This window comes from Bos grunniens, chromosome 11 (assembly GCF_055505025.1).
Source record: "Bos grunniens cultivar Pamir isolate PY7600 chromosome 11, Bosgru_T2T1.0, whole genome shotgun sequence".
Classification (NCBI taxonomy): domain Eukaryota; kingdom Metazoa; phylum Chordata; class Mammalia; order Artiodactyla; family Bovidae; genus Bos; species Bos grunniens.
In genome coordinates, this window is record NC_141175.1 from 34761250 (window position 1) to 34780796 (window position 19547).

A 19547-nucleotide genomic window follows, 5' to 3' on the forward strand; every position below is an offset into this window, starting at 1 on the left:
TTTGGCTCTCTCCTGTCAAGATGGTTCTGATCCTGCCTTGAATGGGAGGTCCCAAGCTCCCTCATTCAGGTCACACCCCCTCTCCCCCTGGCAATCTTAACTTCAGGGACAGATTTTAGCATGTTGGTGTGATTAGGGTCAGGCCCACAAAGAGGGAACAGCTGGTCTCCATTCATCATTTCTAAATTTGCCCTCACCACTGTGTCTTGACTTAATTATTGAATCACAGGATGAACAAGAAGTTCAGTGAGATTTTTTTCCCTGATGCCCTAGAAATGGCAAGGAGAGCCCAAAACAGAGGCCAAAATTACAAAGTACTCCACTCACTAAAGAGAGCTGCTGCTGCTGCTAAGTCGCTTCAGTCTGTCCGACCCTGTGCGACCCTATAGACGGCAGCCCACCAGGCTCCCCCATCCCTGGGATTCTCAAAGCAAGAACACTGGAGTGGGTTCCCATTTTCTTCTCCAATGCATGAAAATGAAAAGTGAAAGTGAAGTTGCTCAGTCGTGTCCGACTCTTAGTGACCCCATGGACTGCAGCCTACCAGGCTCCTCCATCCATGGGATTTTCCAGGCAAGAGTACTGGAGTGGGTTGCCATTGCCTTCTCCTACTAATAGGCAAAGCCAGGTACCTCCCTAGGGCTGCCTCAAAGGTGGGCTACCCCAGCCATCATTCCAGTTTTCCTCTTCTTGGCATGTAAAAGAAGATGGGGGAAGGGAAAGCTGGAGTGTCTCATCCCAGGCACAGTGTTTTGTGGCATATCCCTGGGAGAACAACTCAGAGAGGGAGGTAGCGCAGGAAGGGGAGCCTGGCATGCGAGTTCCCAGTGACCTCTGCCCCCGGCGGTGGACTGGCTGGCCTGTCCCCTCAGCCTCTCAGGAGACCCATGCAGCACCTGCGGGCAAGGACAGTGGCCATGCAGGAGCCTGGTATGCCACTGCTGGGTGTGTTGACTATGTGGCTTATGCTCTTTGAGTCAAGTGGGTTCTGCGAAGAGAAGTTAGGGTCAAGGTGGCCCGTGGACCCTCCACCCGCGGTGGCCTGCTTGGGGGAGGGGTCCTCAACTCCCAGGAGGCCGGGCCAGGAGCTGGGGGTGGGGCGGAGCCAGGTGTCGTAGGTTGGAAATCCACCCCTAGCACCTGTCCACCCAGTGTCCTGTAAGACAGCAGGTCTACCATGTGTCCAGAGGCTTCCAGAGCTGATTGGAGCTCACTAGAGAAGCTGCCGGACTTTCCTGGTGACTCAACAGTAAAGAATCCGCCTGCAATCCAGGAGACACTGGAGGTGCTGGTTCGATCCCTGGGTCGGGAAGATCCCCTGGAGGAGGGCATGACAACCCACTCCAGGATTCTTGCCTGGAGAATCCCATGGACAGAGGAACCTGGCAGGCTACATACAGTCCAGGGGGTTGCACAGAGTCGGACACGACTGAAGCGACTGAGCACATGGCACGCAGAGAAGTTGACACACCACCAGGAGGGGCCACATTCACAGCAGAGACCAAGAATCAGATCAGGCCACACTCCCCGTCCCCTGCTGGAGTGGGAGGAGGAGGAAGTGGAGGCCAGAGCAGGCCTTCCTGGCCCACTCTGCGTCTTGAGCTGTAAGCCTGAGAGAAAGACGACCAGACAAAAACAGGGAGCCAGGGTGGAGCAGTAAACGCTTCTGGACTGGATTTGAATAACAAAACGACCAGAAAGCTCTGAGGTCTGCTCAAGGTGTCACTGACGGATGGTATCTAGGGGGATTTGACAAGAGCTGGTGGAAAGCAGTGACTTAAATTTCATTTTTATAGCCCATGAAATTCAGAATGCACAAAAGGCTAGTAAAAAAGAATAACAATAGTAATAATAATTTGTAGAGAACTTGTCATTATGTGGGTCTGAATGCTTTACATGTGTTAATTCATGAGTAATCACAACACCCAAGAGGCTGGTGATGTGCTCTCCATTCTACAGCCAGAGGAACGAGGTCTCAGAGAAGTAACAGGATGCTGTTGTTAGTGGCCCAGCAAGTGCTGGGGGAGGCTCCTGAGGGCCCACCCCATAAGCTTACCGCTCCAGAGCTGCTCTTCACTCTTCACTGGGGATTCAGGGGCTGGTGGAGGGGACCAGGCCTGCCTGTCAGGTCACCGCCCAGTGTGGGCAGGGCCTGTCACAGCTTTTATGTCCCCTCTCTCCGGGGCTGGCCAAGGCCCAGGGAGACCCCCTGACACCCCCATGGTCAGTTGGATCGGGCAGATGAGGGAGGAAGAAGCAGAGAAGGGAAGGAACAGGGGGTGGGCCGGGAGAGGGCTCTGAGAGGGGTGTGGAGAGGACTTTGGAGGTCTTGGACACAGAAGGAAGAGGAGTGGGGAGGGGAGGCTGGGAGGCAACCTGGCTGTCAGCAAGCCCATTATGCTGCTTTGCTCCTGCATCTGGAGGCTTCCAACTCAGTCAAGGTTGTGGTCTTCTTAATGAAGTTGCTGTTATTGGGCTGCAGAGAAATAACCCAGCATGGCAAAGCCCTAATCATTAGCCACGGTGCAGGGAGGAGAGGGCCTGGGGGGTGGCACCAAGGTTTTGGTTTTCTTAGAACAAAGGGGAATGGGTGTTTGAGTCACCTGAGGGTCTGTGCGTTGGATTTTGGCACCTGAAGGAGGGAAGGGGTGGGAGAAAAAGGAACTGTGAAAGGGGGTGTTGAAGAGTGACGTGGTGAATACAAAGAGACAGGAATGGCTACCAGCTCCAGGATTTTTGCCTGGAGAATCCCATGAACAGAGGAACCTCGAGGGCTGCAGTCCATTGGGTCCAAAGAGTTGGACTCGACTGAGCAACTAAGCATACACAACACACACAGAGGAACTGGGAAACAGGAAGTCATTTCAAACAAAAGGGGGCCAGAGGGGGACACAGCTTGTGGCTTCCACTTGCCCATTCCAGGCGCTGGCTTGCCTCGTGGTCAGGGTGCAGTTTACTGGGTCACCAGGGCCAACAGAGAAAAGCAGGCCACCATGATGAACCCGTTTGCTGAGCAAAGAGGAGGGCAGTCAGTGAGGGTCGGAGGGGTGCCTTGGGGAGCCCTGATGTGAGGTGAGACTCCAGAGGAGGCCCACCAGGATGCCCTTTCAGGAATTCTTCAGCTGAGAGAACACATTTAGCATTTCCAAGAAGGAGTCTCCACTGAGCCCAGACAACCCACAGAAGCCTGAGAAACATGAAAATGTGGATGATTCGAGTCACGGAGCGTTGGGGTGGTTTGTTGCACAGCCCCCGCTGACTGTGACAGCCCCCGTGCTATCTGTGGCTCTCTCTAGGAGGCGGCTTCACGTCGGGGAGGTCTGGCATCAGTGGCTCCTGCCTGGGCCTTCTCCTCCACACGCCAGCCCCCTCCCTTCCCATGGTCCCCAGAATTCCTGGGATAGCGTGACTGTCCCGCTCAGCTGTTCAGAGCCTGAGCAGAGGCTGCAGGGCTCCCTGGGGGTCTCTCTGCACTCAGCCTGCCACATGGAGGGTGCTCAACAAACAGGCCTCACACGGCTGCCTTGATTGCAGGGCTGTCCTTGCTGGCCTGAGGGTATGGCCGGGCTAGTTCCCCTCTCCACCTCTCCTCCTCTTCCTCTGGAGAGTGGGGGTGACATCCCAGGACTGCTTCTGGGGGTTCCCGTGAGGCTGGTGAGGCATTGGCACAGAACCCTAATCAACATGGTGCTTCATTATAGTGACTTTTACTGTGCTACTCTTCCTTCCAGGAGCCGGGATAAGGCCTGGCATCCTGGGGATGGACACTGCAGGGACTGCATGGGCCTGCTGGGGACAGAGCCTCTCTCCAGCCTGAGGTAGCACCAACATGCTTCTCTTCCTGCAGCCACAGCCGTGGAGGGTTGTACCTGCTAACTCTGGAGATGCCTTGACATCAGTGGCCTAGCGACTCAGCCAAGGGAGCCCATGTATCATCTAAGGTCCCATCTCATGTCAGCCTCCAAACTCTCCAGGTAGTCGCTGAGCCAAATACTGCCACTCCAGTTGTCATGAGCCAGCAAGCCCCACGCAGGGGCAATGTTTGCTGAGTACCTTCTATGTTTGCTAAACACCTCCTCTGTGCTGGGCTCTGTGTGGGGAAGCAGGGGTGTCTCTTGGGAGCCTGAGTAGTTCTGAAGAGAGACACAGACCTGAAATTGCAGCCTGTGATGGAACATTGACAGAAGTAAGGTGGCAAGCATTAGGGATGGGTGGGGAAGAGGAAAGAGCACTGGTGGTGAAGAGCCTGCCTGACAATGCAGGAGACAAAAGAGACATAGGTTTGATCCCTGGGTCGGGAAATCCCCCAGAGGAAGGCAACCCACTCCAGTATTCTTGCCTGGAAAATTCCATGGACCGAGGAGCCTGGTGGGCTGCAGTCCATAGGGTCACAAAGAGTTGGACACGACTGAAGTGACTTAGCACGCATGCACGCACGAGGAAAGAGGACCTCTGTCTGGAGTGTGGAACTGTGACCCAGTTCACCTGCTCTAGGCTTGGCCGTGACCTGGCAGGTGACGGCCAGGGTGGCGGAGTTATGCGTCCTATCAGCCCCAGCGATCTAGGACTCCACGGAAAGGTTTCCCTGATGTGGGCTGGAGAATGATCTGGGTTATCCTGGGCTTCATCAAGTAAGTTTGAAACCATCTTAAATCAGCAAGGTAGTGTCCTTAAAGGGACAGTCCTCTAGTTTTAGGGGGAGGATATTAGGATGCGTTGCAAAGCTGTAGGGTGCAATGGAAAGAGACCTCTAACTTGGGAAGTTAAAGACCCAAGTCTCCAGTTGGGTTCATTCTTTTGTTCATTCTTTGACTCAGCAACATTTCCCTGAGCCCTGTGCCAGGCCAGTAATGGAACAGACAGGCGTGTTCCTGGCCCATGTTGCTCACAGCCCATGTCTTCCAGGTACAAGCAAAATGGGAAAATGAGATCTGACCCTCCACGCCCCCCAGGCTGATGACCTCTCTTTCTCTGGGCTCAGAAGGCTCATACTGTATCTCTTTTGTTCTAGGTCCATCTCCCCACTGGACTGAGCCCTTCGAGGGCAGGGCTGAGCCTTGTCCACTTTGTAAGTGGCCATCGGCTCTGGAATTAGACTTCAGTTCGAATCCTCATGTGCTACTCATTGCCTAGGGAAATGCCCACTCAGTGCATTGCAGTGAGATATAAGGCTCATGTGAGCTCTCGGCCTGGCTCAGTACATCACAGGGGCTCCTATTCCTACAAGTACTATTGTTATTCTGGCCTCTCTTAGGGAGTCTGGCCCTCAGAGAGCACGGTTAAGGCCAAAACAAGATGGCTAGAAATAGGCTAGGGGTGGCCATGCCCCTTCCCCTCCCACCCTCCTCCCAGGGGCCTCCGCTGGCTGCTGGCCTGGCACAAAGGCTGTCTCTCTCTCTTTATCTTGGAAAGTTAAACCCAAGTCTCAGGTTGGGTTCGTTCTTTTGTTCATTCTTTGACTCAGCAACATTTCCCTGAGCCCTGTGCCAGGCCAGTAATGGACAAGACAGGTGTGTCTGGTCCACCAGGGAATAATCCCTCTCTCTCTAGCTTCTCCATGGTTGTAGGTTAAATGTAGGATCTCAGGTTCCAGCCTTTGGGAAAGAAGACACCGAGTCCAGGCTCTATTTCCACCATTGTTGAACAGGGCATTGTCTTTCTTTTAACCCCCAGTCCCCCAACTCAGGCTCGTCAGCCCCACCTGCTGCGGGCCCTCTCATCCTTTTCTGAGTAGAGGAGGGAGGGACATCTGTTTTCACATCTTTCGTTTCATTTTCAGCCATGCCACATTTCTGTAAGGCAGAGAGAGCAAGGAGTCTGTTCCTATTTTTCTGAAGGGGAATCTGAGGCTTGGAGAGGTTGAGTGGCCAGCCCAAGATCTCAGTGTTAATCAAGTCCAGGGCTCATGACTCTCAGGCCAATGTGTTTATACCTCACCGAGCTGGTTCCCAAAGGCCCTGGGCACAATCAGAGTGAGAAAAAGGAGTTCCTGGGAAGCCAAGAGGCCTTTGGAGGTTTTGCAAGGGGCAGCTGAGGTTTCCTTTCTCAAGCTTTTTCTGGAACCACTGACAGACCGGTTTTTTCAGGAATCAGCCAGGAGAGTCTAGGACTTGTCTACTCCAGGATGGGGAGACAGGTCCAAGTGTGGGTGTAGTCCAGGCTATATTTGGAGAGATCTCTGGGCTCTGCCTGAGCAGGAGGTGGGACGGTAGCCTCCCCTGCTCTGTGTGTGCTCTGCTGACCAGTGGTAGCCAGGCTGCGAACTGTTTCTTAGAAGGAGAAATGGAGACAGGGCTGTAGAGAGATGCCAGTAAGGCCTTGCAGGGGCGATGGGGGGCTGGCCAAGCAGCTTTCTACTCTGCCTTCAGAGGGGGCTTAGAATCTCATCTAAGCCAGGATTTAGAGCCCTGTCTTTGCCACTTACAGCTGTCACCTTGGGAAGGAGACATATTCTCTGAGCCCGAGTTTCCTCACCTGTGGGTTGCTGTGGAGACTGGATGGATGAGGCTTTGCTAAGGACACAGTGCGATGCTGCTGTGGGAAACTGCTGCTGTGATCTTCCCACGGGGCTGCCCACCAGGGAAGTGATGGGCAAGTCCCTCTCGTGTGGGGGGGCCTGGGCCCTGCAGGTCACTTAGCATCCATGCCCCATTCCACCAAGTGCCAGTGCATCCCCCACTGTGATAACTGGCAACTTCCCTGTTGACCCATGGTGGGTGTAAATTTCCCCAGGTGAGAACCACTTCTCCCCACCTTGAGGCTGCTATCTGATCCAGGCACATGCTTTCACTCATAACTCCCTGGCTTCCACCCCTTCCTGGTGTCTCTACACTGGCCTGGAGGCTCCCAGTGCCCAGGTTTCTGCAGGGATCTGTGTGTGCTCTTGCATCTGCTTCTCTCTTTTGGGGGCATCTCTTTGGACCCACACACACCAGGTGCCCAGAACGTGGTCCTGGGCTCAGGGCAGCAGGACTGACTCCCCCGCCCCCGCCCCATGCTGGGCAGCACTAGGAGGAGGAAGGACATGGTGACTAACTTGGAATGTCATGTATACCCAGGGCTCAGGTGTCCTAGGGTACAGTTAATGGAAAAGAGTGACAGTGTCCTTAGATGGGGCATCAGGTTGCTCACAGGCTAGAGGCCCGGGTGGACATGTCCCTTGGGAGATTTGGTGAGGAGGGAGTCACAGGCTCTGCCCAGCTGACGGGGGTTGGGGGACAGAGGCCTAGGGAAGCAGAGCTGAGAGATGGAGCCAGGCTGCCTGCATCGTAACCCAACCAGGCCCTGCACCTTGGGGCTCTGCCTGAGGAGGGGGTGAGGGGAAGGAACAGGGGGTTGTACGGTGGGGCTTGTCTGAGGCCGAGACACCAGGCTTGTGTGTGTGCGTGTTAGTTGCTCAGTTGTGTCTGACTCTTTGTGACCCCCCTGGACGGTAGCCCGCCAGGCTCCTCTGTCCATGGGATTTTCCAGGCAAGAATACTAGAGTGGGTTGCTATTCCCTTCTCCAGATCTTCCTGACCCAGGGATTGAACCTGGGTCTCCCACACTACAAGCAGATTCTTTACCATCTGAGCCACCAGGGAATAATGCCTCATTTTGATCATGGCTTTACAGAGAGACTTCATACTCATTATCAGCTCCGTTTGACAAATACGGTCACTGAGGCTTAGAAAGTGAGGCTGAAAGTCACGCAGCCAGGAGGCAGAGAAGGCAAGGGCAGAGCTCTCACTGGGGAGGGTACAGCTTGGGGGCTGTGATGGTCTTTGGTGGCCTGAGCCTGGTGGGGAGGTTGAGTCCGTGCTCCCGGTGCCAACAGCTCTGGGATTGCAGACACAGCTTGCCATGTGGGATGGGCCCAGAGTGAGGCTGAGACAACAGCTCTCCTAGCACACCTGGAGTTTGCTTAGCTAAACGCTAATCTCAAAGGGAACAGGCTGCCACAAGGCCTTGCCCAGTCCAAACAGAGCCAGAAGTGAGCGGCAAGACCAGGAAAGATGGGGTAAGTTCTTCTGGAGTCAAGTGGAGCTTCTGCTTTGAGCCTAGATGGTGACTTAGGATGGCTGCTTCTCACCCCAAAGTCAACCCTGTAGGAACTGGAGAGGCAAGAGGGAAATATGGATTCTAGGAAGTGACAGACAGACAGGCAGATGGGGGAAGCCCAGGGAGATCAAAGGCTGTGGAGCTGACACATGAGTTGGGGGGAAGGGAGAGGGAGGGGAAGCAGCCATGGGAGAGCAGGTTGGAGGAAGTCTTCCCAAGTTCTGTTCTTATCGCTCCCTGGCATTACTCTGGGGCAATGGCTGATAGCTCCTTGACTGATAAAATTGTTACATAAACCCTACTAGGATGAGGTTTAATACAAATAGCTGTTGATAGACCAGCTGCCTCATACCTCCTTTCATTGAACCCCCAGAGCTAGTTTGTTAAAAAGTCTTGCCTGCCTTCTGTCAACCATGTCTCTCCTTTAAGTCTTAGAGATGAGACCCTGACTCTTTCTGTGGTGACTGGGCCCCCCGGTGCTCTCGCCTGCCCTTCAGCCCCTAGAGACTGACACAGCAGCCTCTGATGGCTGCTCAGTACTCATTACCAGCCAGGGTAGCTGATACCAAGGGAGCTCAAACAGAGCAAAGTAAAGAGATGGGGCGAGTACCTCGTCTATAAAAGAAAGACAACACGCTGAACTGTACAGCTGGAGCAGAATCATTAGAATGAACGGTCCATAAAAACAGGTATCAGCAATATGAAACAAGTTTAAGGAGTCATGAGAAAAAAGAGCGTTAGTAACCGGGAAGATCCATCTGAAGAACTCCCTCAGAAGACAACAGGAAAGGATGACCGAACAACAGCAAAACAGAAAAGCTAAGAAATGGAGCTAGAGGTAGTACTGACATCTGATCATAGGAACTGAAGAGGCAAGGACACTATAAAAACTGAATATTTGACAAAAATAATGGAGATGGAATTTTCCATGGTAAGTGAAAGCTGAAAGGCCCTAGATTTGAAAGAGCTCACAAAATAGTGCACAACAGGAAATATCAGGAAACCCACAACTGGACACATTATAATAAAACGTAAGAACTTCAGAGATAAATGTATTGTATTTTATTTTCCAGAGAGAAATAAAAGATCACCCACCAACAGACAAGAATCAGTGACCACTGGATTTCCCACCAGTAATAGGGAATGATATTTTTGAAGTTGTGAAGGAAAGAACTTCAAGCTTAGAATTTCATATCTAGTGAAATTCTCATTCCAATTTGAAAAAAATAAGAAATACGTTCTCAGATTTATACAGCTTTAGAAAGTTTGCTACATAAAGGTTCAAATTAAAAATACTTTTGGAGGAGGTACTCAAATAAGAAGAAAAACAATTCCAAGAGATACCTCAAGAGATATGAGAAGTAAAGGTGATCAAGTATCGTGGTGAAGACTATTGTCTTCCAAAAGAACAAAGACGGCTAGGACAAATAAAGGAAAAAGAGAACACACAATCCTAAGAAACTAGAATTAAAATTCTAACCTAGACAATATCAGCATGAGGATGTGGGCTGAAGTGGGAAAATCAAAGAAGCATGAGGGAGTATTAAGATACTTGTCACATTAAGAAAAATTATAATTACTTATTTGTTTGAGCACTCAGTAGGGTTACATAAATATGAGTATGGAAGGGTGACTACCTTGAAAACAAAAACAGAATGCATAGCTTTTCAATTAACAAGAAAAATTCCATTTACCCAATTGAAAGCTAGAAAGTAGGGGAAAACAAGAAACAGAAAGTATAGTTAATGGAAAATATAAAATAAGATGGTGGTAGAAATAAGCCTTATAGTAATAGCAATTTCAGAGGTAAATGGGTTAAACTAATCAATTAAATTATAGAGATTCTCATATTGGAGGGAAAAAATAAGATCTAATAATATATGCCTTAAGAAGACACATTTGACTTTAAAAACATGCTAACTGCTAAGTCACTTCAGTCATGTCTGACTCTGTTCGATCCCATAGACGTCAGCCCACCAGGCTCCCCCGTCCCTGGGATTCTCCAGGCAAGAACACTGGAGTGGGTTGCCATTTCCTTCTCCAATGCATGAAAGTGAAAAGTGAAAGTCAAGTCGCTCAGTCATATCCAACTCTTCGCGACCCCATGAACTACAGCCTACCAGGCTCCTTCGTCCATGGGATTTTCCAGGCAAGAGTACTGGAGTGGGGTGCCATCGCCTTCTCCATTAAAAACATAGTATGATTGAAAATAAGAGCATGAAATAATACATACTAAGAAATTAAAATGATTGAAAAAGATATACCAGGCAAACGAAACAAAATGGCTGAGATAACAACTTGAATATCTGATAAAATGGAAATTAATGCAAAAACAACATAAAAGACATAGAAAGCCATTAAATACTGGTAGAAGGAAAAGTAAGCAAGATGATACAGCCATAATGAATGTAACAGGCAACTGGTTAAGTTTCAAAACACATCAAGCAACAACTGATAGAACTGCAGGGAGAAATACATAAATCAATAATTGTAGCAGTAGATTTTATTACATCATTATTGAAATTGACAGATCAAGCAGAGAAAAATAACCAGAACCTCTGAAAATTTGAATAATATTAATAATAAGCTTGACTTTATATAATATACAGTCAAGTTTATACTGAGTTACAGATAGAACCCCACACTGAACAAATTCCTTTTAAACAAAAGAAGCATTTATGACCACAAATTAAGACCATAATAAAAGTCTCAGTAAATTCCAAAGGATCTATATCATACAGACTCTGTTCTTTGATCATAATGCAATAAAATTAGAAGTGAATAAAATAAGGAGCTATAATTTCATAAATATATTTGTAAACTAACAACATATTATTGTATAACTCTTGGATTTAAAAAGAAAATCATAAGGGAATGTAAGAAATATTTAAAACTGAATAATAGTGAAGATATTATATGTAAATGTTTATAGAATACAGTTAAAACTGTACATAGACCAAGATTTAAATACATTTATTAAGGAACAAGAAAAGTTAAAAATAAAGGCTTAACACTCAAGAAGTTAGGAAAAGAGCCACAGAGTAGAATAAAATAAATAGACATAAGGGAAATAATTAAGAAAAGGGCAGAAATCAATGAAATGGAGAACAACAACAGGGAAGATTAATGAAGCCAAAAGCTGGTTCCTTATAAAGATTAATGAGATAAACAAATCTTTAGCAAAAGATTTTCTTTCTTTCTGACCAAGAAAAACAGAGAGAAGACAAGAATATACGAAATATGGAATCAAAAGAGGGAAATAACTGTGTGCTGTGCTTAGTCACTCAGTCGTGTCTGACTCTTCACGACCCCATGGACTGTAGCCCACCAGGCTTCTCTGTCCATAGGGATTCTCCAGGCAAGAATACTGGAGTGGGTTGCCATGCCCTCCTCCAGGGGATCTTCTCACCCCAGGGATCAAACCCAGGTCTCCCGCATTATAGGTGGATTCTTTACTGTCTGAGCCACCAGGGAAGCTCAAGAATACTGGAGTGGGTAGCCTATCCCTTCTCCAAAGGATCTTCCCAACCCAGGTTCCAAAGAATAAAAAAAACTTCCTGGGAAGACACAGTGGGAGAAACAGTCCACTGACTCTTGGAGAGGAAGGGGTGAGGTCTGGGTGAGACTGTACTTGTGGGAAGCCAGGTCAATTAGCAAGGGCTTCCTATGCCCAGGGAACATGGGAAGGGAAGCTGCTCTAGGCCTGTTGAATGGGCCCATTGGCCTTTGTCTGAGCCAGTCACTCCACATGGGGCTCTCCTGTACAGAGGTCCCTGAGAGGGATCTGGGTGGAGGAGAGAGGAAGATGCCTCCACAACTCCCATCATTGCCTCCTCCCAGGAAGCAAGGAGCTCCTCCACCTAAGCTCCCCCGCCCCCATTGTGTGGCCCAGTGCATACCCAGGAAGCAGGGAGATGCTGGTTCCCCTCTGGGCAGGGACTTGTCCTGCCCCAAGGGCTTCCTACCTCATCGAAGTCAGCCACATCCTCACAGCTCTCCAGGACCCGGGAGTAGAAGGACTGCCCTGGTGGGGAAAAGAGGAAATTATAGTCAGCCCTTCCTGGACAGCAAATTGCTTATTTAAAAATCCCCAAACACTGTTCTTTTATTTGTGAATGGACAAAGATCTCAAACCATTAAAAGTGGTCATCAGTGGGCAGGGAAAGTGAGAAGATATTGAAAGCATCATGCTTTGATTTTTTTTTTTTACTGTTACCACTTGAGTTTGACATTTTCAGTGATTGTGCTTCACTTTTATAACTTACAGAATGCTTTCAAGTCCCCGCCAACCTAAACCAGGGCTGCCCAGGTGGCACAGTTTTCCAGCAGTCATGTACAGATGTGAGAGTTGGTCCATCAAAAAGGCTGAGTGCCGAAGAATCAGTGCTTTTGAACTGTGGTGCTGGAGAAGACTCTTGAGAGTCCCTTGGACTGCAAAGTGATCAAACCAGTCCGTCCTAAAGGAAATCAACCCTGAATATTCATTGAAAGGACTGATGCTGAAGCTGAAGCTCCAATCCTTTGCCTACCTGATGTGAAAAGCTGAATCACTGGAAAAGACCCTGATGCTGGGAAAGATTGAAGGCAGGAGGAGAAGGGGACGACAGAAGATGAGGTGGTTGGATGGCATCACCAACTCAATGGACATGAGTTTGAGTCAACTCCGGGAGTTGGTGATGGGCAGGGAGGCCTGGTGTGCTGCAGTCCATGGGGTCGCAAAGAGCTGGACACAACTGAGCAAATGAACAACAACAAACCTAAACCAGTGGACCATTCCACTGAAGCGCTACTTCCAGGTTGAAATCTGCCCCATTCTGAAGGTTAGTGTGGGTTGTCTCTGGTGGGCAGGCTGGGGACTCAAGTGAGACTTGGTGGTGGGGGAGCACGCCATGTTCCTTTCCCTGGAAATACCTGGAGACCTGGCAGGATCAGCACCCAGCCAGGGAGGCGCTGGAGTGAGTGCCCTCTGATCCTCCACAGTGAGGGGGCCCCAGTCCCCTGGGACCCACTTCTCTCCTCTGGCCTTGGTGGCCTCATCTGTGTAATGAGGCTTGGTACAGAGATCTCCAGGGCTTGCCTGGTTTTTAGAATTTAGAAGCAAGTCTTAGTTCAGAATGGAGCTGACAAGGAGGCAGCCATGGTGTTTGTGTCTAGGTGGATGGTCTGAGGAAGGGTGTGTGTGTGTTTATGTGTGTGTATGTATGTGTGCACGCGTGTGTGTGTGTGTGTGTGTGTGCGCTTGGAGGATGGGTGCATGTGGGGAGGCATGTGGGGCATCTCATAATGGGGACAAAGCTATAAAGAAAAAGCTAGAGACAAAAAAATAGATATGGAGTAGACAGATGGGAGAGAAAGACTCTTTAGCACTAACCCAGGACAAAAACAAAGCAAAACAAAAAACTGAAAAGAAAAATCTCAACGACAAACCCCAAGGCAGCCGGGAGAGGAGAGGGAAGCATGAAGGATGGTACCTGAGCCTCTTTTAATTTTTCCCGCAGGCAATATGCAACACAAATTGAGAATCAGGTGAGCATATCTGTGCATTGGGGCTCCCCCAAGGACCTGCTGCTCGGAATAATCAAAGGCCTTTTCATCCTGGAAGATGGTAATGAAGCCTGGATATGGGCTCAAGGGATGTTCAAGGGATTCCTGGAGTGAAACTGAGCAACCCAGCCAGAGGTGAGGGCGGGTGGGAGGGACAGTGCAAGATGCTATCAGGGTTCAAACATGCCTGAAGCCACCAGGGTTCAAACCTTCCACTGCTTGTCTATTTCCTACAGCCCCATTGGAAAAGATATAAAATACCATGAAATCAGCCACTGCAGAATTTAAACATCAGGACTCTGTTTTGAAAAGCAGTAAAACCTCATTGCCTTAGGCTCCGGGGATTTAAATGTGGTTGAATATTGTCAAACAGGATGAGCTAAATTTTGCCTCTAGATATTAAAAAAAAAATTTCTGGAAAAAAAATCAAATCAATGGTACAGAACAGTGTAAAGGACAACTTATTAAGAAAAGAGAATGTCATTAAGCAGTTTTGGAAACTCACTTTTTAGGAGGATTTGTACAGGGGCAGCGATCATGCCGGTGGTCCTTTTCTATTCACTAGAGCAGAGCCCCTTTCCAAGTTATCAGTGGGGATTACTCACTCATTTCAAGTTCATTTCCACTTCACGTCTATTCAATACCAGTCTTATTGACATTTCAGCTCCATTTTAAATGACTTTCAGACAAAACCATTGAAAATCCCAATATGCAATCACCATTGTTGCCACCGAGATCAAGAACAAGGCTTGAGAGAAAGGATATGGCTGTTCCCTACGGGTGAGAGGCTTTTGTGGATAGAATGAGCAGGAGATTAGATGGGGAAAATTGAACAGCATCCTTCATTCCTTTGGAGGCTTATGGGATAGAGCTGAGCTCTTTGGTTTGAAATAAAATCCTCCTTGAGTCAATAAATGAAGTTTGAATAGCAGACTCTGTGATCACACTGTAATGAGTGTCATGACATCAGATATATCCAAATAGAGCGGACCAGGAGTCCAAAGCTTAATCCAAGTAAGTTGTATATCATTTGACATTTGGAAATATCCACCCTGCCACTACTATCCTAAATGAGATTCTTGTCTCGTCATGCGGGATGGAGCACTAGCTTTCATGCAATGTGACTTAAGGGTGCGAAACATCCCATCTGTACCAAACAGCCCTCTCTTCCAGTTTACCTTGCTAGAGCAGACCTTGAGAATAGGCAGGCATGTAGCGACTGGGCTGTGAGCTGGTGTATGTTCACTCATTCTCGCATGCAAAAGGGTCTTCTATTTCTGCTGAAAGCACAGTCATTTGGCCATGGAGGAGGGTGGGCCAGGTGTTTCACAAAGATAATTAGAATCAGGATGTGATCTGAAGAACCTTATTACTATCCAAAGGTGAGGATAGGTCGGGCATGTAAAAGGCTACTATATAAGGCAAAATTTGGTTGCTGGCATGCAAAAAAGTGAAAATAAATTGAGAACACAGGAGAAAGAAAAATGACTTCAACTTAGCAGGTCAAGGGAGACATTGTAGAAGTATGGGCAGTTAACACTGGAAGGTCAGATGGAATGTAGAAATTCAGAGAGATTGAGGGAAAGGGAGAGAGAATGGACTCAGGCAGAAAACAGAGTGAGCAAAGGTTTGAATGGCTGAAGCAGACAATGGAGCCGGAAGGAGCGGGATGCAGGACAAGAGATAGTGATGGTGAAGGGAAGAATGAAAAGGCTGTCCCCTCAGGGAGCAGCCCCCCAAAGGAAGACCTGGAGTGAAGGGGGGTGTCCTGGGATCCTGAGAGGGCCTGGGGTTGGGGGGAGTGGACCATTAAGGGGAAAGAGAATGTCCTGAGGACAAGCTTCAGGGACATGGCAGTTTTGCCCAGGACCTAGCCCTCTGGGCCGTGTCAGCACCTGACATTATTCTTTTCCCTGTGTGAGCTGAGAAGAAGGGCTAAGCACTCTGCTTGTGACTGAGACCTGCCACTCCTATTTCTTTGCATTGTTTCAAATTAGCCAGACCATGCTCAAAATTCTCCAAGCCAGGCTTCAGCAATATGTGAACCGTGAACTTCCTGATGTTCAAGCTGGGTTTAGAAAAGGCAGAGGAACCAGAGATCAAATTGCCAACATCCGCTGGATCATAGAAAAAGCAAGAGAGTTCCAGAAAAACATATATTTCTGCTTTATTGACTATGCCAAAGCCTTTGACTGTGTGGATCACAATAAACTGTGGAAAATTCTGAAAGAGATGCGAATACCAGACCACCTGATCTGCCTCTTGAGAAATTTGTATGCAGGTCAGGAAGCAACAGTTAGAACTGGACATGGAACAACAGACTGGTTCCAAATAGGAAAAGGAGTGCGTCAAGGCTGTATATTGTCACCCTGTTTATTTATCTTATATGCAGAGTACATCATGAGAAACGCTGGACTGGAAGAAACACAAGCTGGAATCAAGATTGCCGGGAGAAATATCAATAACCTCAGATATGCAGATGACACCACCCTTATGGCAGAAAATGAAGAGGAACTCAAAAGCTTCTTGATGAAAGTGAAAGTGGAGAGTGAAAAAGTTGGCTTAAAGCTCAACATTCAGAAAACGAAGATCATGGCATCCGATCCCACCACTTCATGGGAAATAGATGGGGAAACAGTGGAAACAGTGTCAAACTTTATTTTTCTGGGCTCCAAAATCACTACAGATGGTGACTGCAGCCATGAAATTAAAAGACGCTTACTCCTTGGAAGGAAAGTTATGACCAACCTAGATAGCATGTTCAAAAGCAGAGACATTACTTTGCCAACAAAGGTTCGTCTAGTCAAGGCTATGGTTTTTCCTGTGGTCAAGTATGGATGTGAGAGTTGGACTGTGAAGAAAGCTGAGTGCCGAAGAATTGGTGCTTTTGAACTGTGGTGTTGGAGAAGACTCTTGAGAGTCCCTTGGACTGCAAGGAGATCCAACCAGTCCATTCTGAAGGAGATCAGCCCTGGGATTTCTTTGGAAGGAATGATGCTAAAGCTGAAACTCCAGTACTTTGGCCACCTGATGTGAAGAGTTGACTCATTGGAAAAGACTCTGATGCTGGGAGGGATTGGGGGCAGGAGGAGAAGGGGATGACAGAGGATGAGATGGCTGGATGGCATCACTGACTCGATGGACGTGAGTCTCAGTGAACTCCGGGAGTTGGTGATGGCCAGGGAGGCCTGGTGTGCTGCGATTCATGGGGTCGAAAAGAGTCAGACACGACTGAGCGACTGATCTGATCTGATCTGATCTGATCACCGTCTGCTCTGCCTGGTATGGACTGTATGGAGAGTGGCCTGGCCCTATTCCCTATCACGTTGCTGTGATGGCCCCAGAATCTTCTCTCCCCCTGTTCCCCCACAGCAACTCAGGAGGGGTGGCACTGCTATTTTCATTCCCCCCAGTTCCAGTCAGCCTGTTCCTTTTCAAAGGCTAGCTACTTCTATGACTGTGGGGAGGCAGGGCCCTGTGTGCAGAAAAAGAGCCAAGTCTAGCCCAGGTTCCGGGCCATGTACTGAGGCTCAGGCGGAGGCCTGGAGCTGGCTACTCCACCCCTGGGGTCTCAGAATCATCATCTCTAATGTGCCTGACTCTTTGTGACCCCATGGACTGTAGACGGCTGCGTTCCTCTGTCCATAGGACTTCCCAGGCAAGAATACTGGAACAGGTTGCCATTTCCTCCTCTAGGGGATTTTCCTGACCCAGGGATTGAACCCACCTCTCTTGGGCCTCCTGAATTGGCAGATGGATTCTTTACCACTGTGCCACCTGGGAAGCCCATTATCTCTAAACTGGGGGCAATTAACCTGGACAACCCTACATCCTGGAACCACTGTGAGGGTCAGCAAGAGATTGTTTCTGTGAAAGTCTGAGTAAAGCATCAAGTCCCTTACAAGCACAAGGGGCCATGGGATGGTAGGCTCGTGGGCCAGGCTCCCTGAGTTCGAAGCCCGGCTCTAACACTTGCTGGCCGTATGCCTTGAATAAGTTAACCAGTCTTTGTCTTAGTTTCCTCATCCATGAAATGGAGAACATGATAGTGCTTACACGCCTAGTACATAGCTCATTACCCAACTAAAAGATGGCTATTTCTGCTAAAGAGTCCTGCTTTTTCCTTTGACATTTAAGTTGTGTCTTAAATATAAAAATGGTTTCCTCTATTATGAATCACATTTTGTAGCTTATTTTTAGTAGTATGTAATCAGGAGCAATTTTACACCTCATCTTATGTAATATTTTTCAAAGTCTAGGTATTTTAGGTATGATTAGCTCTTTTTTTAAACAAGGTAAAATTTACATTCACAGATTTTTTAAAAAAATTATTTATTTTTAATTGAAGGATAATTGCTTTACAGTATTGCATTCACAGATCTTAAGTGCACAACTCAATAAGTTTTGATAAATGCATATACTTTTGTGCTCACCATATAATCAAGACACATTGATCAAGAACATTTCCAATTCTCAAGACATTCCTTCCCTGCGCTGCCCCCCTACCCCCACTCCATCAATCTCTACCCCTCATAGGTAAACCACTGCTCTGATTTCTAACTTTTGATTTTAAACTTTTATAAATGGTATCATACAAAATGTACTTTTGTGTGTCTGACTTCTTGCAGTCAATGTAATACTTTTGTGATTCACCCAAAATGCAGTTTTGTGGTTGCATATATCTTAATTCATTCAATTTTATTGTTGAGCAATTTCTGTAGTATGAATAGATTATAATTTGTTTATCCATTTTCTTGTTCATACTTTTGGGAATGCTTTCAATGTCATGAAATGTTGTGAGTAAAGATGCTGTGAACATTCTTGCAAAAGTATTTTTGTGCAACTATCATTTCATTTCTCTTGGGGAAATATCTAATAGCAGAATCACTGGGTTATAGCATATGTTTATGTTTAACTTTGGAAGAAATTGCCAAACAGATTATACTATTTTATAATAGTGATTATACTATTTTATAATCCCATCCACAATGTAAAAATATGTAATTGTTCTGTATCCTCACCAACATTTGGTTATTGTCAGACTTTTACATTTTAGTGCATGTCAAGTTGTAATTGATTTTGGTTTTTGAGTTTAATTTTTCCAGTGATTATACTATTTTATAATCCCATCCACAATGTAAAAAAATGTAATTGTTCTGTATCCTCACCAACATTTGGTTATTGTCAGACTTTTACATTTTAGTGCATGTCAAGTTGTAATTGATTTTGGTTTTTGAGTTTAATTTTTCCAGTGACTAATGACGATCACATTTTACTGTGTTTATTGGCCATTTCTGTATCCATATCATAAGCAAGGCAAGGTTGTCCACTTTTATTCAACATTGGTACTAGAGTTCTAGCCAGTCATTATTTTTACAATTCTAAACCAACCTTGCATTCCTGGGATAAAGCTCACTTGTCACGATGTGCTATCTCTTTTGTATAGTGCTACTCAACTCACTAATATTTTGTTAAGTATTTTTACATCTTTGTTCATGAGGCATATTGGGCTCTAATTTTCTATTTGTACAAAATCTTTATCAGATTTTGGTATCAAAAATGAATTACAAAGTGTTTGTTCTTCTCTATTTTCTGAGAGTTTGTGTAAGATTAGCATTATTTTTTCTTTAAGTATTTTTTAGAATTTACCAGTGAAGCTATCCAGACCTGAAGTCTTCTTTATGGAAGAGCAGTTTACACCACCACCATCAACATCATTATTATCCTTGTTATACAAAGTTGATGTCTTTAATAGGTACTGGACTTTTTTATGTCAATGTTGGTCAGTTATTTTCCCAGGAGTTTGTCTCTTTCATCTGAGTTGTAGAAATTAATTGAGATAACATTATTCATAACATTCCCTCATTTTCCTTTTAATGTAATTATATCCGCTCTTTCCTTTTTAATATTGGTAGTTTGTGTTTTCTTGTTTTTATTCTTGCTCAATCTTGCTATGCTCCTGC

At 47.1% G+C, this 19547-nt stretch overlaps 1 protein-coding gene across 1 annotated transcript in view; it reads right to left on the minus strand.

Moving 5' to 3' along the window:
* The window catches only part of OTOF (otoferlin), an 89630-nt gene that overhangs the window by 62666 nt on the left and 7417 nt on the right, over window positions 1–19547 (minus strand). Inside the window, exon 2 of the mRNA XM_086325940.1 lies at window positions 12006–12064. Coding sequence (XP_086182066.1) covers window positions 12006–12064 — 59 coding nt within the window. The remainder of the gene's footprint in view (window positions 1–12005; window positions 12065–19547) is intronic.